The sequence below is a fragment of the Sitodiplosis mosellana genome, unplaced genomic scaffold (assembly GCF_009176505.1).
Source record: "Sitodiplosis mosellana isolate CC-2019 unplaced genomic scaffold, AAFC_SMos_1.0 Smas_scaffold_6226, whole genome shotgun sequence".
NCBI classification, from domain to species: Eukaryota; Metazoa; Arthropoda; class Insecta; order Diptera; family Cecidomyiidae; genus Sitodiplosis; species Sitodiplosis mosellana.
Window position 1 is genome coordinate 23,578,768 of NW_022601467.1, and position 26,882 is coordinate 23,605,649.

Here is a 26,882-nt window from a genome sequence, read left to right on the forward strand (position 1 = left end):
TATGTCGAAAAATGGTCATTTTTTAGGTGATTTTCAAAAAAAATCCGATTTTCAAAAAAAATTTCATCTCTCCTCATGATCTTTCGATCCCGCACTATTAAATTTTGAATCCTTTTTTTTTTTGAAAATTGATCACCCCTAACCGTTGTAGAATTATTTCTTACAATATGTATTTTGGGTTTCAAAATTATTGATTTCAGTGATGAACAGATTCATTTGATAATATTTATGAGCGACTTGAGTTTATAATTTCAACTTTGGTAATAAAACTTAGTTTAATTAACAAAATATTGGAATAAACATCAGGAAGATAATAAAGCTCATTTGATTCTACTATGAAGTTCTTTTAATCAGGTTCGACTAAAAAACATCTTCTACATCAAAGTAACATACACCGGCAAAGACAATTTCGCTTCTTCTACAGAATATTACTTCATTTGCTATTGATTCTAATCATTATTATCCATGTAATACTTGTAAATTGCGTGCTTTCTCCCTTCGGGTTTTCTCCCTAGAAACGCACTGAAGCCGAACGTTCCAAATAGATAGTATCCAGGTGTTAACAATGCGTAGAAAGAGAATGTAGTATTTTATATCCTGACATTGCACCGAAGCAGCTTGTCGATATGCTTCACTAATTTTGAACATGATATTTTTGTTGGTATTGTATATAGCTGCAGTTGTGTTCAATTCAGGACATTTCTCAACGGGCGCTATATATTTGTTATATTGAAAACATTCCTTATTTTAAAAGATAATTACATTCAAAACAACACCCCACTAAACATTCAATAACGCACCATAAATGATTTTCGTTATGTCATTTTATGTCCATGCAGAAGTTCTGCAGCAGAACTTTCAAAGTTTAAAATGTCAATAATATTCATTGAATGATACATTGAATCCAATTCACCTATTTGAATTTCTTCCGAAATAGAACTTTTAATTGGAGAATCTATCAAAACAATTCATATAAATAATAATTAAAATATTGACCCCTATTTGAGTAAAAAATCAAACAGAACTTCTGAATAATCCGTAAAACAAAGAGTTTCAATACAGCACCCACTCAGTCTCATACTATTATGTACAGTAAAGACTCCCAATAAGTGGCCCTGTAAATAAGAGAAATAATATATCGTTAGTAGACACAGTTTATGGTCGTTAAAGAAACCGGTGCAAAATGACCTCCACTTATTGACCTTTGGACCAAAATTGCCAAAACCGGCCAATTATGGACATTCATATTCGTTCATTACTACAAAAAAAATTTCACGATTCATTATAAGTGGAAATTTTTTTGTATATGGAGGTTTTCAAACTTCCAAGAAGCAATTACAAAGATATTTTACTTATTTATCCACTACATAAGGATAGAATACTATGCTTTTGATGTATTTTTGTTTCAAAATTGGCCATATTTAGCCTTTCTTTGGCGATGTTCAACCCATGTTGAAAGGTTTTTGTCATCAATGGTTAATCTGAGTTGCGATGTTCAGCAAAGTTGTCTGAAAAATCTATCATTTTCTCAATCGGAAAATCTGAATTTTTCTACATAGTTGTAAAAAATCGTCATGTATTGCTGTAATTTGGACTTGGTTCACAAAACATGACTTTTCACTATGAAGGAGTATTTTTGGGCGCAATATTTATCAAATTTCATCCCAACTCAGTTCAAGTTATATGCCATAAAACACTCGGGTCTTTAAAGACAGACTAATAACATAAGTGTAAGTTTATACAGCCACAACGGTTTGTTCTAGAAAATAATGTTGAACAAAAATAAAAACTATATGAGAAATAAGGAGAATATGTGAGGCCTAAAAATGAAAATGAACAACGAAGCATACTTTGAAAAAAATATTTTCACAGAAAAGGTACAAAAAATTCAAGTTATATAACAATCTAAAATTATCTTCTAATTTGAAAACAAAACAATTTAAAACCATCAAATTTCGGAACCATTCCTAATTGAACCTATTTCACTATTCTGAGGTTTTACTGTATATACAATCATTGTGTGGGTGTATCAAATTTTTTTTTATATATACACAGAAGATAGTTGAATGAAAGGAATGAATAAATAAAAAATAACATTAAAAGCAATAAACAAAATTATATTTGATCAATAGTAATTCTGAAACATATGCGTTTATATCATGGGTGCATATAATTAAAATTCCTTTTTTACCTTTTGGTTGTACATGATTTTTCGTACGTAGTTTACTCCGAACTATAGATACAGTAATGAACTGACTGTTACTATTAAGTGCAGTGCGCAACATTGAAGGTGTATATTAGTTATACTCAACAGCTACATTTCATTCGAATGATGAAGTTCTTAACGTTTAGCTGATATTTTTAGTTGTGTGATTAGAAATTTGAAAGAATCAACTTTGAACGCGTAATATATAAAATTTGAAAAATTTGAAAACATAGTGGTTATTTTTCACATACATATTGGTTATTAGTGGTAAATATTTACGATTTATAGCACTACAAAAATATGTTTCGTTGTTCCATGAAACGGATATGTGTTAAGAAATAGAATTCGGGTGTATAGCAACCGTAGCTAGTCTAAATTCAATACCATAGCAACAATTTCAAGTGTGGATCTTCTAACTTAACCAAACAAGCATAGCAACGCTCCAATCTTTATTAGAATTTCCACTCTTGATATCATTCCATTATTTAGGCGATCTGAGTTTTCATACTGAAAAAGCAAAATAATTCATTACTTGTTTTAAGAGTGTTTTTTATTTTCCTGTATAGAATGCAAAACTGGTGAAAAAAATATCTCAAATTTGAGCAAATATTCATCCTCGGTATATCAAATAAATCAGTAGTTCGAGAACCGTATAATTTATCAACGTGGTCTAACAAAAAATAGAAAAACGGAGACAAAAACGAAGAAAAAACTTATCAAACGCGTTCCCATTCGGCACAAAGAAATTCTGGGCGATATGGCAACTCAACTGGCGCTTCAACGAAATTTCGTTACAATTACACCAAGTAATCAGATAAGCTCGGCCAATACACAACCAAATCTTTCAACAACAACGATTGCCACCCCAGCTGCGAATGGTGAAATTGTTACCATAGCTGATGGCAATCGAGTATCAACATCTGAAAGTAATAACGCACCCATTCATATCATGCAGGCACACACACAAGTAAGTTCAATATTACAGTTAAATCTATTTCGTTTTAAATCAAGTATAATCACTTTTGCTTTTCCTATTCACAGAAGAAATACATCTTGCAAACTGGAACCACTTCAGAGGGTGTTTCGATCATTGATGTCGTGCCAATAGATCAGACAGAACCGGATGAAGCACCAATTACTGTCTCTACTATTCTGCCCACCAATTCGGTTGCTTCGTCGCCAAATAGTTCCAATTCGCAACAAATTACCGCTCAAGTCGCCTTTGTACAAACTCAGGAAGCAACTGAAATTTCAGAATCAAAACCGCAATTTATAACAGTCAATGGTAAGTCATTCTTTTTTATTTGAAAGGATCGATGAATTTTGACCGTTGGCGTACAAAGTACGAAGCAAAAAAGGCAAATAGCGCGTGAAAAGTGAGCAACAATTTCTTCGCGAAACGTAAAACGGATTTCTGCTTGGGGTGGCTGTTTTGCGAGTGTACAATGATGAATATTTAAATCTGTCATATATTTGGTCACTAAATAAACAATCATGTTGAATAATAATATTGATTTCCCAGTGATTTCTCGACGATTGATTGTGATTGCCAAAATATTTGGGACAGCGCAAGGGCATAACTAGGGGAAAAAAAGTCAAAAAAGAAATTATGAATAATCAAGAAACATTTATTTAAATAATATAAATGATCACAGTTTTCGGTTCACTTCGCTCACCATACAATTAACACACTCCCAATACAAACCTAATACACAAACTTCCGTTTGTCTTGACAGTTCGCTTATAACACCAATCTTCCTAGCGTTGCCATATGACAACACCTAGAAATTACTTTATTCCAATGAGGATAAAAACCGAATCACTTCACATATTATTATTATTATTCACATTAAGCCTGTTTTGGATGCTAATAGTATGTTGCTTTCAAATGATATACATAATGTATTAATTAATATATTACATAGAAGAATAACTTCAAGATTTTAAAAATGCAAACATCATGAAGTTGATTTATTTCTAAAATTTGACATTTTTTTCGATTGTCAAAATATTATATATCTACCGGTGAGATTGAGAGTGGTGTATGTTTCACAGACTTTGTATTGTAAATAATAGAGTATGTCCAGCAATTTTTGACACTGCACACCAACCAATTCGATATTTTTTGTCATTAAAATTGAAATCGCCAAAAACCACCAGTGAAGCATTTTATACTTTATCGAAATATTAGTCGACAAAAGATATACACTACTCTCAATCTCACCCATAGTATTTTTTAGGATTCTAACCAATGAAATTTTAGTACATTTAGTGAGAAAAAATCATATTCATAGTTTTTTTTTGAGTCGGAATTTTCTATTACAACAACAACAACAGGCGATGTCCGTGAAGCCGAAGCTTTAATCGAAAATTAAAAAATAATTGCATAAAAAATAGTAATACTAAATACTGAAACTGCATGTTTGAGAAATTGCCTCCGAACACATATGCGCCGTACGTCACTTAGAGCGTACAGCGCTTCAAGTGTTATATTAAAAACTGGACTGTGTCTGACACTGTAGACGCAATCACCTCGCGTTCGTATTGCCAAACATTGCCGACAAAATATGTGGCCCTGCTGGCTTGGCAGCTTCTAATTGAGACTACAGAGGTGGGCCCAAACAAAAATTTAAAACTCCTAAACTTCTCCAAATTAAGCCGCTGTGGTGGCATCCCAGAAAAATGTCTCGAGCATTGCTAATATTTAAACCCAAAAGAAACCAATTCATAGTCATAAATGCACTGGAGATTCGGCGTAACTTCGGTGTGAAATAAGTTAAGTTCAATACTTTGTGTAATACAAGTATATGTATTTGACTTAAGTTAAATTACTCCGATGTTACACCTTTTGTCCAGTACATTTTTAACTAACCATTTAGATGGCGTTGCATAATAACGCTATGTTCAACAAGTGGCTTCAAAAGTATTTTTTTTCTCTAAAGTCCACGATTTTCAAATCCGATATGATAAATTCACTTGAAACAATGAAAAAAAAAAGAAATATAACAAATAAATAGGAAATAAAATAAAATACAATCCAAATTAAATCCGTAAATATTCTACACGTTCTGTTGTTTGTCATATGATTTCGCAATGCTGCATAATGGTGACGAAATATTATGAAATATTTTTCTTTTAATTTATTTTTATTGATCGAATGGTGTTGAAAACAGGTAAAATCCCTATAACATTCTTCACCTATGTGTTCTAATCACAATTTTGCTGAATTTCAATTTTACATTTTCTTATTACTTTTTGGAAATAAATTGCTAATAAAAAGAAAATAACTATAATTATTTAATTTAAGATTAATAAATTTGTAAGTAGAAAAAAGAATTGATAATATGTTTAAATTCGATTGCAAGTTAATTATCGCAACTGATGCAGTTAAAACATTGCCTAATTATATTGCTATTTGCATCAATATTACTAATATTTCAATTTTCATTGAAGTAGCTCAGTATTTTATTTTTAAACAATTCATAGTTTGCATCAAGAATATTAGTTGCTTTGAATTTTCTTTCGTATAGTAGTTGCGTTCTAGTCACAGGATTTCTGTGAATTATTTGTAGGTTGAGGATTGAAAAGTTTGTTCGATCTGTTCAACCGTCGGCTTATTCTGAAGTACGGTCTAGAATGTGAGCAATAGTTCCGGTTGTGTACGAATTCATGCAGTAAGCATGCATCAAAGTATTCCCTTCTCATTTCCAGTCCTAACATATTTAAGCATTTGATGCGATCGGTATATGATTGAGGATTTTGTCTGAGTTTAAAGAAGAGCATTCTAGTGTATTTCCTTTGAACTCTTTCAATTTTTTCTTTGTGATTGATCTGATAGGGATTCCACACCGTGGTGTTGTATTCCAATCTAGATCTCACCAAAGAATTGTATAAATACTTTAGGCATGTCAGGTCCTGGAAATCGGCTGTTGCTCTCATTATGAATCCCAACATGCTTTTTATGATTGAATTTATATGTTCATCGAATTTGAGTTTGTCATCAAAGATGACTCCCAGGTCTTTGACAGAACTGCACTGAGTGAGTGAGTGGAGTAGCGTGCATATTATATAGCGGTTGTGATGGAACGGTTTTGTTTGAAAAGATCACCATGTGACATTTTTGAGATTGTTGACTACACTCCACTCATGCAGTCTATCAATGTCGTTTTGAAGTCTGTCAGCATCTTCTTGAGATTTTACTCTGATATAAATTTTTAGATCGTCAGCGAAGGGGAGAAACTCGCATTTTAGGATATGGCTAAGGTCATTGATAAAATTTTTAAATAATATTGGTCCCAGAACTTAGCCCTGCGGAACACCCGGATTTGGTTCAAATGTCGCTGATTCATCGCCATTGAAGGTGACATACATACGCCTATTAGTAAGATATGATCTGAACCAGCCTATGAGTTTTGTATCAATACCAAAGTTTACCAGTTTAGACAAAAGAATTTCGTGATCAACAGCATCGAATGCTTTTGAAAAATCGGTATATGCAGTATGCACTTCACATTTTTCATCCAGAGCATTTGATACATAGCTTACGTACTCAATCAGATTGGTATTGGTTGACTTATTTCTCATAAACCCATGTTGCCAAGGTGTGATTTGGTCTTCCACCATTGATATCAGGTGTAAGTTAACGATTTTTTCGGAGAAAATAGCTAAATTGCATAGACATACAAATTGGTCCATAGTTCGATAGCAATGACTCATCACGTTTCTTCAAAATTGGTGTCACGAATGACGTTTTAAATAGGATAGATGCCTGACCGGAGCGATCGGTTGAAGATCATTGAAAGTGGTATTGAAATTTGCTTACAAGTCTGTCTCAAGAAATAATTGGGAATGCCATCTTCGTCCACCGTTCTTTTTTAAGTCAACTTTATCGATAATTGTTTCAACATCAACAGGTGTGATGTGGGATGATTGATCGGTATTTGAATGAACGGTATTGGTGATTGAACGGTCTGATGAACGGTTGTTGTAAGTTGACTTGAGATAAGTGGCAAACAGTTCATAAATTTCTCCCGGTCTTGAGACTATGACATTATTATACTTAAATGATTATGGATAGCTACTTGCTTGTTTCTTTCTCTTAGTCAATGCCCAGAACAGTTTTATGTTTGATTTGATATTAGTTTGGAGGTTATTTATGTAATTACTGTCCAATTTTCAGTTTGTTCTCCCTTCTAAGATCAGGGAAAAACTGGTAATCACTGTCCACAGCGGTTCTTTTCCACTTAAGTCGAGCCTTATTTTTCTTTTTTAATTTTCTTCTTAAATCAAAGTCAAACCAGAAGGGGTACTTTGATTTCCCCCCGTAAAGGGGGGTATGTTTCTGAATAATGCCGTTAAGTATGGAATAAAATTGTATCATTGCTAAGGCAAAGGGTAAATTGTCAATGAATCGCACGTCTATAACATCCAGTTCTTCACAAATTGCCACATAGTTGGCATGTCTGAACTTGAATTTTCTGTGGTTTACCACACGAAGGAATTTTAATTTAAAATCTATTGCGAAATCATATGGCAAACAACAAAACATGTAAAATATTTACGGATTTAATTTCGATTGTATTTTATTATTTCTAATTTATTGTATATATGAGTAGTTTGCAGCGAAAATGTAATACAGAAAAGTTGCGCGGAAAAATGTCGATGATGAATGAGCGGAAAAGGGATAGCTATATAGATAACTGTATAGTAAACTATAGTGAACTATATAGCTATCTCTTTTCATTTGACATTTTTCCTCGCAACTTTTCTGTATTACATTTTCGCTCCAACTCATATATATATTTATTTCCTAATTTGTTTTCATCGTTTCGGCATCAATGCAAGAATAAACACGCCGAAGTGGATTTGAGCGCGAACAAAGTCAAACAAAATTTTGCCGTCATTCTGTAGCGGCGCTTAACAATTGTGTCGTTGAGAATAAAAATGGAATTAGCCGAAACCGCTCATTTACATGTGAATCATTTCTGCGTTCCTGGTGAGAGATACAAGACCGGTGTCTTCTGCAATGTTTTAGAACATTCCAAGATCATCTTTGCTTGAGACATTTGCCGAAAATGGTACATTTTGTAAGTGACCGGAAAGGCTGTTAAATGTATTTATCTCTACCAATAAATTAATAAAGAATAAAGAATAATACTATTACACGAGATGTTAATATTTTAATCATATCAATATCGATATTAGCATTAACATATTAACAGTATTCTTCTATTAAGTGCACAGCTATAGATGGTGAATAATTGTAAAGCGCCACTACAGAATGACGGCAACATTTTATTTAATTTTCTTCGCGCTCAAATCGATTTGGCATGTTTATTCTTAAAGGTGTCAACGGACAAGCACCTTGTCCGTCCGTCCGTCCGTTCAGAGCCCCCAAAAAATTTTCTTGTCCGTCCTCCGTTCAGGACCCTCAGAAATTTTGTTGTCCGTCCGTCCGTCCGTCCATTCAGGACCCTCAGAAATTTTTTTTTCTTGACCTGAACGGACGGACGGGCAAAAAAGACGGACAGTTCGTCCGTTTGACACCTTTATTTATTCTTACGTTAATAATGAATCAATTGAAAAAATTCAGTTATAAATATGAAAAGTGTGTGATAAAATTGAATATATGTGAATATTTTACACGCTTTATTTTTTGTCATATAATTTTGCCGAATGTATTAAACGGACTATATAAACCGATGAAATATAGCCGAAGAATACAGCTGATCTTATATTTCATATTTTTATTTCATTATTTTATTAACGAACAAAAATAATATTCAATGATTTGAATTAAGGATATAAATATTCTACAAACATTTCCAAAATTGACCGAAAAGTATAGAAAGTTGGGACGGGAAGCAAGTGAAAACTGGGATTTTTGAAAATATCCCGTTCTTTCCTGACGGGATGAAAGCTCTTAGGGTGATCACGAAATATCATGAAATATTACTTTTCCGTACATATGGTTCTACGGCAAGGTATAGAAATTAGTTTCAGAATTTTTTTTTTTGCAAAATTAGTTTGGATCTTCATGAAAACTCATGAAACGCTTAGAAAATACGTTTCTCCGTTCGTGTCTCTTCGTCGTTGTCGTCCTTGGTGTGAGTTAACACGATAACTCAAAAAATAATCGAAATAATCAAAATCTGGAAGTTCCAAAAGTTTTGTAACCGAAAAACTTAGTTCAAGTTCAAAGATTTCAAATTTTTCACTTCGTATTTTGCATACCATCATTTCGGGGTTATAACCGTGTGTAGCACCCGTCTCGTTTCTGGTCTGTAAAGCGGGAAAATTAGAAATATAGAGGAAAATTAACTGAAAATTGAGTAAAATTCATTTCAAAACTTATCCCAATAAATCGGTTGGGGATCATGGCAAAAATCGGGAAATTCGCGTTTAGGGAGTGGAAGCGGTAGTGGGAAGCTTAATAATGAGTATTTCGAAATGTTTGTCGCCCATTTCACCTCTTGATGATTCTACAATTAGGTGACCATTTTGATTAACAAACAAAAGTCGGAGCAGTTGCATTAGATAGAGCCACGTCGTCTTGGTTCCACGCCTATGGCCACTACGAGCACTTTTCTGAATATACTCATGATTGTCTTCTCTTTAGAGAGATCGTTCACAAAGTAGGTCATATAGTGCCAAAACGATAAAAAAAATTTAAATTTCCATAGATCTTCACAAAATCGATAATTGTGACATTATATGACTTTCCTTGTGGATATTTACACACAAATTTGCAGTCTCAAAGTCTTAAATTTAACGCGTAACAGTTAACGTTTCGCATAGTCTTTGTCCCTTTGCAAACGTTTACCAAAGGTTATCCTGGACCGTTTACTATAGAATACTATAAGCATTTCCATCTTGGTTGTATGACTGCTTTCGTTTTCATGTTCCTACTATTGTGATTACCTCATAATTTACGAAAAGAGCCAGGTTTTTAACGAGGCGAGAACTGAAAGTTATCGAAAGTTACTGCTACTATTGTTCATTATTTATAAAAATTGTAACAGTCTTGCACTCTTTTTCGGCCAAACCTCTAACAAAACCCACATTATATTCAGCCAGAGCTTGGCGGTGTTTAATAAAATAAATAAATAAATAAATATCGACAAAATTGTGCACTAGTTGATTCACTTGCATACAGGTGTCATCTTTTTGGATCTTGGAAAAAAATTGTGAAAAAAGTGCAGTGTTGAAATATCGCCAAATTTATTCACTGACTTAAAATACGTGCACCTGTTTGCAACGTTTTAAATTTGTTTTAACTTTTGTGTAAGACTTAATGTACCCTATCATGTATTGATTATCTGAATTTAATGAATAAAAATCATTTTTATCAAAGTTCTTAGTATAATAAATATCCCGAAATCCCGAATGGATGGAGTATGAAGGATGTATCCCTATTTAAATATATAAATAAAAAGATAAATTTATATATATACATATATATATTTATATATGCATTCATGCTTAATATCACTACACATTTTACTGCGTATAAAATTACTCCCGACTCTCAACATATTTTTTCGATATGCTTTGTCGTATTAACTAAAAACTCGTTGGTATGCATGTTAAATCTTCACGAAATTGTTCTGTTTTGCTGGCACAAAACCTATCATATAATCACCCTAGCAGTATCACTTTTAATGATGACGTCTGTCGGTGCGCGAAGCCCGTGACAACAATGCGTATTAAATTAATTTGTATCTATCTACACTTCTGTAGTTTATTGGTTATGAAAAAGCACCTTAAATATCGTCGGACATAATACGCTATTGAATAAATGAAATGAAAAATAATATATCAAGGGTATGGGAGCTGACACGTTTGATTTCGATTGATGCGTCCTCATTAAGAATCAAAGGTGAAACATTGTATACGGTTATATGTTTGATACATAATCAAAGATACAGATCAAGGGTAATGGGAAATGTGTCTGCACACGTGGAAAAAAATACCCTCGCAAAACTACACAAAGCTAAATACCTTACATATATTTTACCAGCACCCCTACTGGTTTGTTTACAAATTAATCCGCTCTAATTAGAAGTTATTGGAATTTCTCGTAAAGTTTTCATTCTCCTAGTATTCAGATTGTATTTTGTAAATCTTTGTCCTATTCAACATGAGTATACCATTGCAAATACAATATCGAACATTAGGGTAAATTTTATTTCTCCAATTTTTGTATCATCATCAAATAAAAGGTAACAAAAACTAGATGAAAAATTAGATAGAAATCAACAAATAAACGATTTTGATTATTACAAAGGGGAAATATTGTTTGTAATACTTATAGAAACGTCGATGTAAACATCAAACGAATTATTTATCTACTTATTCGGTTGATAAACACAACAAACAGTAAGAAAGTAGATGAAAAAGATTGCGTTGTGTTCTGATTAGTTTATATTGGTATCAAATATTTTGTTTACATTCGCAGGTGCACACAGTGGTATTGTACAGTGAGAAATAGATTTTTCACAATTTTGGTTTAAGAATATTAACCGCTGACAGAGCTTTGTATAAACGCTCGGACTCATAATTTCATGGAAGGCCAAATAGTCCAAAATCCAATAGTAATAAAGTGGTGATTTTTTTTATCGTATCAACAATAATTCACAAGATAATTGGGCCGTTATCATTTTTATTAACCTATGAATAAATCTGTTTTAAAATAAACCAAATTTCACTATGAGTTTATTGAAAATTATTAGCGAATATATTATTTCTTTTTCTGATTTGCGAACCTCTTCGGCAACTAACACCAGTTATCATTTACACAATTTAGATCTACCGCTATAGATTAAACTTTTTCGGGAAATTAGAATAATTTTGTATTTTTATATTCTGTATCAGAATAAGAAGTGATTTATTCTCAAGAGGAGATAGAGATTTCTCATTGATGCAAATTGTTCTGCATTTGCACTGCAATTTGATAGGTACACTGTACACACAATAAGTTAAATAGAAATGCTAATCACTTCATCTAATATGATGGGAAATTTTCAAAAGTTTTCGGTTCATACGAATTTTAATAATTTTTTGGTAACACACAAAATTGCATACTTTTCCGGACAAAAACCAATTGAATTAAAAACCAGGTTTTCGACAATGGTAGCAAGTAATACGTAGACTGTACTGATCTGTAGAAATCATTGTTCACAAAGTAAATTTGTGCGGAATTATGTTTATTGCCATGCAGAGAGAATTTGATTCGCTATTCTTTAAGAGCGGGGTGTTGCCAAATATTAACACCACCCCCTTTTTTATTCATCATTGAGCTACACAAAAGCGGAAACGCAAAAAAGACGCGACTATACTGTATTTCTTTCCAACCTGTGCTCCGTAGTACATATATAATGTGACGCGCACAGCATCTCGGTCCCTGGTTCGATATTGTAATCTATCCAAATATTGTAATACGTCGAATGACAAATGATAAGTTGTGAACTTTGTTGAGTAGGTGGATCACTTTCACCTGTCACACGGTAACAATATTAAATGTACCAAACATTTCTGGGCATATTTTTCGTGATTTTGATAGTTGATTAGATGAAATGTATTTACAAAATCTTTGAAATAATTCAAATTTTCATAAAAATGAGAGGCTCTCTTTACTTCGTTTCCACATTATTTTGGCTCTCGCTACTATGTCGAAGCATCACTCAATAATATAAAAATAAATATTCGTTTTGTATTTCCCACACCTACCTGGCTTTCCTTTTCCAATATTTCCGTCTCACTGTTTTTTTTTTGTTTTTCTCTTTTACACACTTACAATGTATGGTAGACACAGGCGTTTTTTCCCTTAAATAGCGACTATTATTATTTTTACCATTAACAACATTCTATAATAATACCAATAATAAGCAACGATGCACGCCACCATAATGCGTATGTATACCGAACATCTGAGAGACCTATTAATTTGTTGAAGAAATATAGAATGGCAACAGAAAAAGCCATATTGCTAAGGCATCGCCGAAAGTTGAAATCAGTTGATGATATAACATCATCGCGTGACCTGTGTTGCTAGGTGAATCCGGCTTACAAAATCTGCACAACACAACTACAAAACGATTTAATATAATACATACCAAATTAGCAAAGAGGAATATCATCTTTTTTCACTTTCACTACCCGTCAACTACTCCTATTTTCAACTCTTCGCATCACAGATTTTCTCCGGTTCTGTTACTCTGGTGATTTGATTTTTTTCACAAGGAGATCAGTTTTCGTCTGCTCCTCTAGGTTACACATATTGTGCGTGCATTGTATCCATTAGTAACTGTGCTTTTACTCAACGTTATTTAATATATACGTTCTTTTTGTTTTTCATTTCTGCTCTTACTTCATTCACTTTTGTATTTAAAAGTAATTTTAACACAGTGATCGAACATAATTTGAGTTCATTAAATAACAATGAAATAATAAGCAAAAAATATATAAAATCGACAATTTTAAAGTCATTGCCCAAATAAGTTTTGTGAGAAGCGAAGAGACAATAAAAAGTTTTGGACTAAATCAACTTCATTGAGCATATAAATCAGATTAGATTTAAAATTGTTGATCATTAGAAAACAGTCAGCGTGCAAAGTAGAATAGAAAAATGTATCGGCGACAAAACCATATGTCCTCTTATTGTGGTATGTATGTTTATCAAGAAATACGATTTACAGGAAATGTTGCAAATAAGGATGTACAACAGATAGTCTATTATAACTACAATATTTAATACTTGTATAAATTGTTCAACGTTATGTATTGCATCTGTGAAATATTTCAAGTTTTTATTTTAAAACATGGACCAAGAGTTTACACAAATCTCGTTGATTTAAATTTCAGTTTCGCAACAAGAGAATGTTACTGGTCACGGGACATATGTGGAATATGTCGATTCCGGCTTGTATGCAACTTCTGCGCAAGGACAGTCTCAAATGTAATTCAATATTTTTTTCTATTTTAATTTAGTTTAATTGGTAATTTGAAAAGTATTCCCGCTTTTCAATGGATAAATGGAAGTATCAATCTAATTTAAAATTTGCTATTCAAAATTATAATTATTATAGGGCATATCCAGTATACGTAAATGAATATGCATCCGGCACTCAACAGCAATATTATACAACGAATGAATCATTTTCGGCCACTGGAAATCATCAAGCTGAAACCTATATTGTACCAGTAGAGGACACGATGTTAGCAAACCAATCAAGAGAATCACCACAGGCAATATCTGCTGTAAGTAGTACAACAAAATTAAAAGAAATTTATTTGCTTATTGAAAGTTTCAACTCGAACCAATAAACTCGATTCAAATAAAAGTTTACTTTGGATGACCTAGCGCCAACAAAAATTCGCCTCTCTACAAATGATTGTTCATTTGTTCGGCTGTCAGACAGCCGCTGTCTTCTCTTATCATAAAATCGATTGACAGATATCAATTTTTTCAATTATTATTAGAAACAGTATGTTCAAACCGTCACTAATACATATTTCGCGTTTTCTGGTGATGAGAAAACTGACAAATTTAATTTGAATTTTTGGTATCTGTATTTTCGGTGCTCCATTGTCAATTATTATTTTGCGCATCATTGCAATGTGCAATTTGCGTTTGTTTTATATTTGAAAAAAAAAACCAATAGAATTTAGAATTACTGTCCAGAGAATATGATCAAATCAAATAATTAACAGTGTGTACGTGTCATCATCAATATTTATTCTAATTCGCTTTGCCCATTTATAACTACCTTTTACATTGTACAATAGGGTGTTTTTCATAACCTGAAAAAGAAAAATGGTAGATTTTAAATTAAAGAGAACAGAATTCTGTATCAATTAGTGGTGTTCACACAACGGATATTCACACCTCCTGAAGCAAAAAGACTGCTTTTCCATTCAAATGTTCGAAACCTATTGCCACAAATTGTTTATTATTTTAAATATGTAACAGTCTTGCACTCTTTTCCTGCCAAACCTCAATCAAAACCCACATTATATTCAGCCAGAGCTTGGCGGTGTTAAATAAAAAAAAAAAAAACTCTCACTCCGAAGCGTTGAACAAATTCTACTTACCGTGATATGATGCATTGAACAAGTCATATCCAAAGAATGCGGTGGCGTGATGTCAATTTGACATTGTGAAACCGGAAAATGAACATAACCCATTCTGATCATCAAATAACGTCTATAAAACCAGCCATGTACTCCGGTAAATAAAGTTAGACAACTTATATACCTTAAAATAGCCCACTAAGTGCAAGGCTTGAGAACTCTAATAAACTTTTAGAAAATATTTATTAAAAAAACTTTAATGCTAAACGCTGGATTTTGAATTATGGATTGAGTGGAAGGCCGTCGTCATCTGGTCGTCGCAGCAGTGCTGGATGTATCGGAATACCAAGTAGCGTGCAAAGACCTAAGTAAATAGAAAACAAGCACATAAATAACAATTAATTTAAGCGAAAACCAAATCGAATCCAATTTTCAAATGAAATATTAATAGATAATGAACCTTTGTACACGATCAGTTTGGCTGCTGATATGTCCCGATGCCAAAGTGATTTGAGCAACTTGCGTGATTGTGCAGCGTCTTCTGTTCCAGCGTTTTCAGCAGCATTTGGTTGCCAGGATTTGAAGAAGCGTTGCTTCTTTGACACCAAACGTCCTGAATTTCGTTGGGTTAGAATGGCTGCAATAGCATATCCTTGGTCGCGCATTTCCTTCCATGTACGCATGATTTTCCGTTGCATTTGTAACACTCGTTTGCTCACGTTCGTATAGATGGTTCTCGGAAGTCCAACACGTTCATCTGATTGGCAATCGTTGCACTTCTTGTATCGTTTGCTCTTCGTCCATATCGGGAACCGTTTGAAACATCGGGCACAATGTTGCGATGTCATGTATTCATCCACCAACCGAACGACACAATTGCCACGTCTTTTGAAGGCTGCAATCAGCTTGCGTACGTCTGGACACCGCACGTACTTTTTGATCCGGATCGGGCAATTTGGTGAAATTTCGGCTGTTGATGATAGCTGTCTTAAAATGTACCAGCTTACCGGCGATGATCAATTGCACGACGCCATTCAATGTGTTTGTCCAAACGTAAGCGTGCATAGTTTTTCTGACTGTATGCCGCGATACCATCTTGGGACATTCGCAGGCGATGTTCGATGTACTGGCACCAAGAGATGTTCCGTGGCGATGGTGTCTTGCCAATCTCTGCGGCGATACGCTTGAGGTCCGCTTGTTCGTCATACGTGAAGACTCGTGTCATTCGTTCGGCTTTTATATTGCGCGCATCTTGCTTCGATTTCTGGTGGTATTGTTTGAACGAAATCTTCTCGTTGGTCTGAAAATAAAATGCAACAAAAGTGAATTATACTTCTTCTTCTTCTTCTTCTTCTTCTTCTTCTTCTTCTTCTTCCTTTTTTCGTTTTGTAAATACTTAGGGTCAGGTGAGGCAATTCGCTCCGTAGGGTAATTCGCGCCATCGGCCTTTTCTCGACACAGGCAATACATATACAAATAGTTATAGTATCATTCGAAAAAGCATTAAAAACTCCATATTTGGTTGGTATACTCGACATTTTTCATTCGAGTACAGACAATTTACAGGCATAAATGTGTTTTGTGCTAGTACTGAGTTCATTTTTCGAGCTCACAGAATTTCAGCTTTGACCATTAAAGTTTAATATTTTTTTAAAACGGGTTGATGTACTTTGTAGCTTATCACCAGCTCTTTCTTATGGATATAAATTTGTTTTTAATATTTTCAATTTTTGTGGCTGAATCGAGCTTTAAACAGCAAAACATGCTGTGAGGCAATTCGCGCCACAAACGCAAGGGGCAATTAGCGTGTTTTTGGAGACCTCAATGGGGTCGGAAGGGGTGGTTGACTAAGTATTTTTGTAGCACCATCAATTACCTTTCCAACGGTACCACGGGTTTGAAAATGCGTGGACTACTTCTTAGATAAACGAAAATCGGCGCAAAGTCATTTTTTCGAATTTTGGGCCAAATTCGCCTGTTGACCAATAAAAAAAGGTAGTGTCACTTTAAGCGTAATAACTTCGCTTCAAGCGGTCCAAATCCCATGAAATTTTGACACATCATCAGCGAAGGATGTAATAATCTAATACTAACACTTTTTTATGATAAACACATTTAAAACACTGAAAATGCGGCCGGCGCGAATTACCTCACCGGCACGAATTACCCCACCATTTTTTGATTTCGCCCCAAGGGCTATATGGAACCCCAAAGGGGATCAAACCAAAAAAAATTCTTCTATAAAAGTTAGGTAAAAAGACAAGCTACAAAATGATACCAAACATTCCTGATTTTTTTTTTAAATTTCCATGGAAATATAAAATTGTAAAAAAAAGTGGCGCGAATTACCCCACCTGACCCTACCTCTTCGCCGGTCTTTAGATCGAGGCGGACCGACGCAATAAAGCTTCGCATGCCTGGATCAATTCCCAATGCATACACGAATTCGTTTGCGAAATATTTGCGTTTGGTTTCGGCCTCATCTTCATCAACAACGGTTTTGCTCTGTTTCGGCAATCTGAATAACACCGACGCTGACACACCATCTGATATTATCGAATCGCCGAATTCCTTCTTATTCTTGACTAACTTGTTGATTTCGTCCATGTTGAAAAACAAACGCCAGCTTCCTATTCTTTTAAATTCAACCGGTCGAAAACCATCTTCTCGCTTCATTGCCTTGACGCCACATCAAATATTGTACAATGCATTCGTATCGGAATGACTGTGGTGATTTCAGGCGGCTCTAGAAATTCTGGCTCTTGCACATAGAGCGGATATTTTCGGAACAGATTCCAACTTTGGCGTAGATTGGCAAACGAGAGGTGAAAGTAATGAATGTCGCGCTGTATGTTAACGAACATGCGCAATGCTTGGAACCAATTGAGTTCAAAGAATTCTTTGATGTTGAATGGGTGTGGATCATCTGGTCTGTAAGGTGCTCCAATCCAATATAGCTCCGCCAACAGTATTTCCAATTTCCGTATGGCATTTGCATTGCTACGCGTTGAATCTCTCCGGTTGTATGTGTAGCTGATGGCATTTTTGATGTCGTCACCATCGAATAATTCGTCCAACTCGAGATCTCCACACAGACACATGTGGTTCAATTCGTAGCAACGCATTTTGAAGAACTTTCTCAAACGCTGTTCGCAATGCGTTTTGAGGTTGGTCTTATAGAAGTAAAAAAATGTAATTCTAATTACTTTATTACCTACTTATTACTGTAATAAGATGATCTATTACTTATTACGCATCTTATTACTTGTAATAAGATGAGTAATAAGTAATAAGTCTATCTTATTACAGTAATAAGATTGTAATAAGATGATTGTAATAAGATTGTAATAAGTAATAAGATCATCTTATTACAGTAATAAGATTGTTATTGTAATAAGATTGTAATAAGTATCTTATTACTTTTGGTGCAAAAAAAGTTTCATGTAAAAAACATGTCAATTTTTGTCAGTCGAAAAAATGTTGAAAAAAAATGTGTCTTACAAACTTTGACATGATTTTTGTATGAATTTTTTGAAGAAAAGTTTCATACAAAAAACATGTCAATTTTTGTCAGTCGAAAAAATTGACATGTTTTTTACATGAAACTATTTTTGCCATTTTTTTTACACCAAAAGTAATAAGATACTTATTACAATCTTATTACAATTACAATCTTATTACTGTAATAAGTAATAAGTCTATCTTATTACAGTAATAATATAGACTTATTACTTATTACTCATCTTATTACAAGTAATAAGATTCGTAATAAGTAATGAGTCCATCTTATTACAGTGATTAAATGAAAGTAATAAGTAATAAGTAATAAGTTACTTATTACTTTACTTCTATAGTTGGTCTTGACGTTTGTGGCATATTGCTCGTACAGGTATTTGAATGTATTGCCGAAAAATCTGTTCGTTGGCCATGGAAACCATTCGCTGCGAATTTTGATAACCATTTGCCGGAAACCTGGGACCATAAACATACGATCATTGGTGTAGTTTTGCCGGAGCACACCTTGGAAGCACATTTTGATGATTTCATCACCATTGCTGTTGAAAAAGTCGTTGTTGAATTCATTGACTGCCGTATTAACCGAACAAGAACAATGGTTTTTTTTGTTCAATTTGAATGAATCGAATCGGTTCAAGATGGTCGTACAATATGGTCAAAATGTAAAAAAAACTTACCAGATATAGAAAATAGAGCGATGCTAGGAGTGAGATTAGCGTTGCCATGATGCTCATTTCCCCAATCACTGTTGACAAAATCAGCCGATACGGTCCTTGAATGATTCTTCGTAGTCCCAGTTTCACTGTTGTAAACCTCTCATCGCTTCCATTTCCGCGAGCTCCACAGGCTCCACGGGCCATGATGAATAACTATTAAACAAACAAAAAATTAATTTAATTGGTTAAAAGCGATGTATACAGTACAAAACAGTTAATAAATTATTTACGCACTTTCTGATAAACAATAAACCAATTCACTATGTGGTTGCAACAACTTTACTCAACCAGTTTCAATGTGTCAATGCGCCAAATTTTATTTCGTGATAAAATTCACGTATCTGTCACTGGTGTCGATATAGAAACTCAATACATGCTCGGATAACGGAATCAAATAAACAAATGCAACAAACATAACAATAACAAATGAGTCTGTTGTGTTGTGTTGCGTTGTATGCGATGAAAGAGAAGTTTGTGCCAAAATCACGCTCCTCCACGTGTTTCACATTATACACAAAACGAAGTTCTTGTTAGAAGTTTGTTTATACGGTTCGTTCGGCACATAGTAGTTGGAATGGTTGTCATTTCAAATGTTTGAATTTGGCAGATGCTGGGTAGCGTTCCGAAAACATTAGACAATTCAAATTAGACAGTTCTTTTTGCTCCGGGAAGTGTGAATATCATTCGTTATAATGAAATTCGGGCTTAGTTTGATGTTTGACAAGACCAAAATACATCTGCGCGAATCACTGTGTGCGAATTGACTGTGATTCATTCGCACAAGTGCATTGGTAGCCCTTCAAAATATCAAAGAAGCCCAGATTTCATGATGACAGCTCGTTTTTGTTTATGTTTTGGTTTTGCTGCAATTTGGCCTTCCTGGTTTTGTTCGATTGGATATTTTAGTGGATTTAGATAATTTATCGTCTATTTCAAACCCATTGAATGAATTTTTGGGAAAAAAATGAGTTTGTCGGTGTTTTTTCTATGATTGAAGAACCGGTCAAAGAAGCATTAAAATTTTTGTGAATTTTCGACTATTTGGCCACTTTTTCCAATGGAAATTACGTGAAAATAAATGTTTGCATTGAGATTTCATCTCTGGCAGTGAGATTGAATCGAAAAAAGTGGAAAATATCAGATTAGTTTCAGCGAATAGTGATATAAACTCAAAATTCGACGAACATTTGTTTTGTTTGTGGGAAGTGGCATCTTGGACTGATTCCGAAAAAAAATATATGAAATCGATTCCAAATTCTCTGCTCTATCAAACTAAAACTACCATTTTCTGTTTATTCCATGCATTATTTTAATGGGCAGCTCTTGCCCATTTGGGCAGTTCTAAATCCCAAATGGACAGCTCAAAACTCAAAAATGGGCAGTGTTTTACTTAAATTTTCTTGAAAATGGGCAGCTCTAAAAATTTCTTAAAATAATGCATAGTTTATTTAATACCGAAAACACCCTATTGTACAATGTTGCAATGTGGATTTCATGTAACGGTAAAAAGTGATCAAATTCTCGCAACAGACGCACAGTCAGACAAACATTCAGTTATATATAAATATATATATTGGCGTGCAAAAATTTAATATTTAAGGTGTCCAAGATAATAAGATACCGTCGGGATAGTAATGTTTAAGTTAGCCTTTTGATTATGGTACAAAGACAAATTTTGTGCTGGGTTTTTCAAACCAAATAAATTCACAAAAATGAGCAATTAACTCACGCGAAAAAAAAACGAATTCTTCTTCTAAACAATCATATTGTATCACTGTGTCTAGAAAGAAAACTGCTGAGGTTTCGTCTCCGAATGTGCACGAAAAGCGTCGGTATTATGAGTCATTAATTGAATAACTATGCGAAAGCTTTCAAATTTAATCTTTTCCTCATGCTACACGACACGACACATTCATATGATGGAGAAAGGATACCGCCATCTCTCTGTTTCAGAAGAATTTCATTCAAGTTCCATTTATCGTTCAGAGAAAATTGGAATTTTACTGTTCCGTATACATAGTCTCAAGGGAAAGTATAGGAATTGGTTCCGAAATTTTCTCAACACAATTAGTTTAGATCGCCATAAAACCTCATGAAAATACGTTTTTAAGACACTTTTCCGTTCGTGTGCCACCGTGTTGGTGTTTGTTAACACGATAACTTAGAATATAATCGACATAAAATATAATCAAAATCTGTAATTCCTAATATTTTTGTATTCAGAAAAAACTAAAAAAAATAATTTAAGTACGAAGATGAGCCATTTTTGATTTAACCTTGTGGTACTTGCCTTGAGAAAAACCTCCAAAAATGATTAATTTGTATAGGGATACCTCAAAAATGCATTTTTCGGAGTTTTCATTAAAAACTGCTATTATTTTTCAACAATAATGGGGGGGGGGGCGCCCCCCCCGAACAACGGAACCCTCACGTTCTCATTATTTTGGTCTCAAATCGACAATTCTTCGAACAAAAATCAAATTAGACGTATTTTCGGTTTTTTTACAGTTACATGAAACGTACATTGTGAAATGTACATTAAATGTGAAAGGTACAACTTCGTTTTTCTTTTCTCCATGGGGGTCTAAAACTTTGGATTTTTCAATTCCAAAACAGATTCTGTTTTTATGTTTAATTATTATCTGTGACTAACTACAAATTTAGATTAAAACGTTATTACCAATACGATACTTGAACATTTTCATTTCCATACATTATGATGTATTGGTTATTGTGGTAGCATTAAATTTAATACAGAAACTTAGCTTCCTAGACCTGAACTTTATTCTACTCTGTATGCTATCTATCTAATCCATCCATACATTGTGATGTAGTACATTTCATGTAACGGCTCAATTATAGTTTGATATGCAATGACAAACTAGACCCAAAATGAGTTCTTTCGTGGGTTCTAAAATACTCTACGCGTGGCGTAGAGCAAGAATGTGAACTTTCTTGTTTCTGAGTGATTTTGCTTGAAACGCATTTAAATTTTAAATGGTTGTATTTCTGGATGGAAATTATTTTTACGGCAGAGAAAAGAGTATACAAGGAATTTCTCAATTATTTTCATACAATTTTATAGATTTTTCTCTGTTAAGAATGCCCACAAATTGACGTATTTCCTATATACTATTTCGAATGAATTTTTCCGAACATTTATTGCTGAGGCTCTTTTTTTCTAAAGGGAGAACTAATCTACATAAATTTCAAGTTGATTCACAGAACTATTTCTCTACCTCTAAAGCGAAAATGGTGAAAAAAGGTCTGAATAATTGGAAATTGAAACTTTTGCATTAAAGCTTTGTTCAAGCTACTTTTTAAGAAGAAATAATAGAAAACAAACGTTTCAGGATTATTTTCGGGCAAAATCAATACACTGTAATAAAATTACTAATATATTCATAAGATTATGGGAGTTGTTTACGATGAAATTGCTTGTTATTATGGTTGCTGCTTTATACCCGCGGTGGTAATGTGATATCTTTTTCATATACACCTCCGGCCAAATGTTTGCAAATTGCATCGTTTCTCGTTTTTTTAACGTTCTGGTCCTGGTAAAATGCTATTTTTTCGCTGGATTTTGACGATAAATTCATTCCGAGTAACAATTATTAAACATATGTCCGAATTCAGGTATATGTTCAAGGTTAAATGTGGGATTACGTTTGACCATAGATACAATCATAACACATTCTGATCTATGTGCCAGGCATATCACTCCAAGTTACCAACTTCATCTGAATGACATTCATAGCATTTGACAAGTTTTGTCACCAAACGTGTTTTAGCTAGTCGAGTCGGATTTGCTGCAATACGTATCTGCGTGTCTGATTGTTGTTGATATTCTGTTGCTATTTGCGTGCTTTCTACAGTTCTCGGCTACTTAATGTGGTCATGATTTTGTTTGGCAATATATAACCGTCACACCCTTCCAGATAGCACGGTCGGCAAACTTTGAATCGATTTCGTTTGGTTCGTGAATCGAAACGTCCAAAACATTTTCAGGCTTGCCACTGGTTAGCTATTTCAGCTATTTCAGCCATAGATTCTGAAATAGTCTGGTCTCCTTTATTTTGACCCCTGCTGGGGGGTCACCCCACAAAAAATTTTGAACCCATCGAAATTTTTCGACTTTGTTTTCAAAAGTGAGGACCTTGTTTTTCTGCTCCTCACTGTTGCTCCGAAGGGAACATTTCACACTAGATAGGATCGATTTATTTGATCCATCATTGAATTTTGAAGAATGATTTCATGATTTTACACTAGATAAAATTGATTTTTTTGACCCCCTAATGAGAAACTTTGTTATGTTCTTCACGTCAGTTTCGTCGAAAAGGCCGATATTTGCTGGTTTTCGATTTCTCAACCGTGGCCGTGATTGAACTCATAGAGCATCGCATACGCAAAAAGCCCCTCATCTGCGTCATGTACCACGATCGTGCGTTGTTCTCTACATTGGTTTCGTATCCCTGGCATAGGTAGTTAAACGCATTTCGCTACGACCCAGCCAAATTAGACTGATGCTGCCGAATCATCGTGAGGAATTCAACTGGCAGGTCGATATGATTGCCTCGCTAATAACGCTTGATGTAGCCGTATTTTCATGGCTCGGACCTCGATACCATTGGTCAAGCCATCTCGTGCGATTTTTCCTTGATTTCGGCCCATCTTTGCAACACAAAAACCACGATACAAATTAATTAGTCGTTATGAATCATAACTTATGATTCACAAAAAAGAGGGAATTTCATCATATTATATGCGCATTTTTATAGGCTTATGATGCCGGTCGTAAGTTGTTTGACATTCAATCAATTGGATTGATCGTTTTCGAATCGCAAATCTCAAGCCCGGTAGAATGCATAAACAATGAGATTTGTTTGAACAATCGGAGACCGATTGATTAAAAAAATAGGTCAAATAAAATGGACGCAAATCTTCTGAAAATCAATCACAAATTGATGTGCATATAATTTTATTGCACAACTATTGAACAAGAACAAGAATTTTCAGAAAAAAAAAATCAATGTATCAATACCTCAAACGACTGTCATAGCACACAAAACAATGCACTGTCTCAATTCTTTCATTTTCTCAAAATTGCAAGCAATTGGTATTAAATCTAATTCAAGAAATGATTCTAAAAAAAATTTAATTCCAAAAACAAAACACAAACGAATCTTTTTCTGTGTGAGTCAGTGTGACCCCAGATTTTTTGATCCATCAGTTTGAAAATCATTTTTTTTTCGATTTTTGAACGCCGAAAATCGTGAAATCTAGCGTTATTCATGGGTCGTCTCTTCCTTGAACAATTTTTCGGGAATTTTATTATTCCCAACAAAAGAATATTTATTTTCGCGACACATTCTGAAAAATACATATTGAAATGCATAAACTACTAGATTACATGTTTTTAATTTTCATTTAGAATCATATTTTTGGGAGTGTAGAAAAGATTACCTTACTTATTTTTCAATTCTGACTTGTTCCTCAAAATATTAAAACTGTTTGCATTTATGGTGATTGTTTTTTCTTCTTTCTCTTTCTCTTTCTATCTTTGCGGATCCGATGTGTAAAAATCGCAGTTGTTTTCTAGGTTGTTTTTGCCTTGATTATATTCATTTGAACTACCGAAAATACAATTTTTGAGTACCGAAACAAAATCTTGACTACCGGTTTTGTGCTTGAATCACGCTTATTTTATTCCTTGACTCATAGTTATAACGTCTTACCTCTTAAATGCTTGTCGATACTCTGTGCTGATACGATTGATGTGCTAAAAAATCTCGTCAGTTAAATTTGCAAATGTTCTGGTATTTGAAAGGACACAGAAACAAACACAAAATTTTCGACAAGATTTTGTGTTGTTTAAAAGTTTAAAACAGCCAAATGGATTGTATATGTATGAACGCATTTAAAATGACAGGAACTGAATAACAGAAAACTATGGATACAGAACCATACACATGTATACAGATAACAAGACTTCGCTGTGTATAGTGTTTTCCGTCTGTTGCACAGAGGCAGAGAACAGTTAGAGACAGCACGAACGCACGCCTACAGTTAGACCACTCATACATGCGCATGTGATCGTATAGCCCAGTACATCGGTTTTTGTTGCCTGTAACTTATGTTTCTGTTGTCAAATCTCGGTTTTCTGGTCTGGTTCAATTTTGTGTATCTGCTCTCGTATTTTCAAATCATCCGAATGAGGTATGTGTAGGCGTGAGTGAAACGAAACTGCAGATAAGCAACTTTTGAAAGAATGACTTGCAAATTCTGCTAAAAATTTATACCATTGTGCTTTTGATGTTTCCAAGCAGTAGTGAAGACGCAGATTGATTGCTATTACCAAGTAAATACGCATGGCTGCTCCACTATTTAATTCAAACTTTATAAAACCATAAATGGTTCTTTGACTTGTTGAAAAAATGAAATTGTGTGTTTCTGAACAGAAAAGCAACGGAATAAAAAGAAAACACAAGAAAGAAAAGTTGAATATTTGCTTACTCTTTGTTTCTTTTACATGGAAAGACCCCGGAAAGAGACCCAAATTAAGCCCGGTTGTACTATAATTTCACCTGTGTTGACAGTTAAAAATGAGTGAAAACGTTACATTTATAACTCACATCATTTTCATCTGGTATCCCTTTGATATCATGAAAGTTATAATCACTAAGCACAATTAGCCTAGATTTCAGATCATTTGCTGAATTTTAGCGAGCTGTTTCAAGGCGATGCGTAGTTTGAATTTGCTCACATAACCAACACATGGAAATTTAAATCAATTTCAACTGCAGAAGATTCGCATTCACAGCTTTTTATTTATTCATTTATTTTTTATTTTACTGGCTGAATAATTAGATTTGCAGGAAAATGTCTCCAAGAGTCATGAAAAACCTGATCTTTTGATTATTATACATAATGGGATACAGTTTGATTTTACATAAATACTGGTTCTCGACTAGGCAAAAGAATAACCCAATTTATGAATAAGCGAATGACCAAACATGAAAATGTCTAATGAAAGCCGATTGTCAACGGTTCAAAATAATCTAACAACGCGTTTGAGAAAAGATAGACTAACTGGAGCGTTAAACCGGGAGGCTGCAACATTGACTTCTTTCCATACTAATTTGACGTTTGTCAGTGGTGAACGATTTTACAGCGCCATCTGCACATATTTGACTATTCAAAGTGAACTAGCTGTCATCAGTATCGATGAGTCATCGATGCTCAATTTTGGGTCATAAACGGCACATTTGCAATTTTCAATGTACTGTTTACGACCCAAAATTGAGCGTCGATGACTCATCGATACTGATGACAGCTAGTTCACTTTGAATAGTCAAATATGTGCAGATGGCGCT

At 34.0% G+C, this 26,882-nt stretch overlaps 1 protein-coding gene and 1 long non-coding RNA gene across 3 annotated transcripts in view; one reads left to right on the forward strand and one right to left on the reverse strand.

Annotated features, from left to right (window-relative positions):
* Window positions 1-2,585: 2,585 nt before the first annotated feature.
* The window catches only part of LOC129578961 (uncharacterized), a 44,033-nt gene continuing 19,736 nt past the window's right edge, over window positions 2,586-26,882 (forward strand). The window contains exons 1-4 of the mRNA XM_055468376.1: window positions 2,586-3,173; window positions 3,248-3,491; window positions 14,069-14,162; window positions 14,293-14,464. Coding sequence (XP_055324351.1) covers window positions 2,964-3,173; window positions 3,248-3,491; window positions 14,069-14,162; window positions 14,293-14,464 — 720 coding nt within the window. The 5' untranslated portion in view covers window positions 2,586-2,963. The remainder of the gene's footprint in view (window positions 3,174-3,247; window positions 3,492-14,068; window positions 14,163-14,292; window positions 14,465-26,882) is intronic.
* Window positions 14,629-26,882, reverse strand: part of LOC129578965 (uncharacterized) — a 36,112-nt gene continuing 23,858 nt past the window's right edge. Inside the window, exons 1-5 of one of the 2 annotated variants that reach the window (XR_008689171.1) lie at window positions 19,165-19,423; window positions 17,642-18,450; window positions 15,738-16,577; window positions 15,299-15,641; window positions 14,629-15,007 (exon numbers count right to left, since the gene is read on the reverse strand). This is a non-coding gene — a long non-coding RNA (uncharacterized LOC129578965). Of the gene's footprint in view, window positions 15,008-15,298; window positions 15,642-15,737; window positions 16,578-17,641; window positions 18,451-19,164; window positions 19,424-19,470; window positions 19,663-26,882 lie in introns of those variants that run through there. The other variant, XR_008689172.1, reaches the window with a different exon arrangement.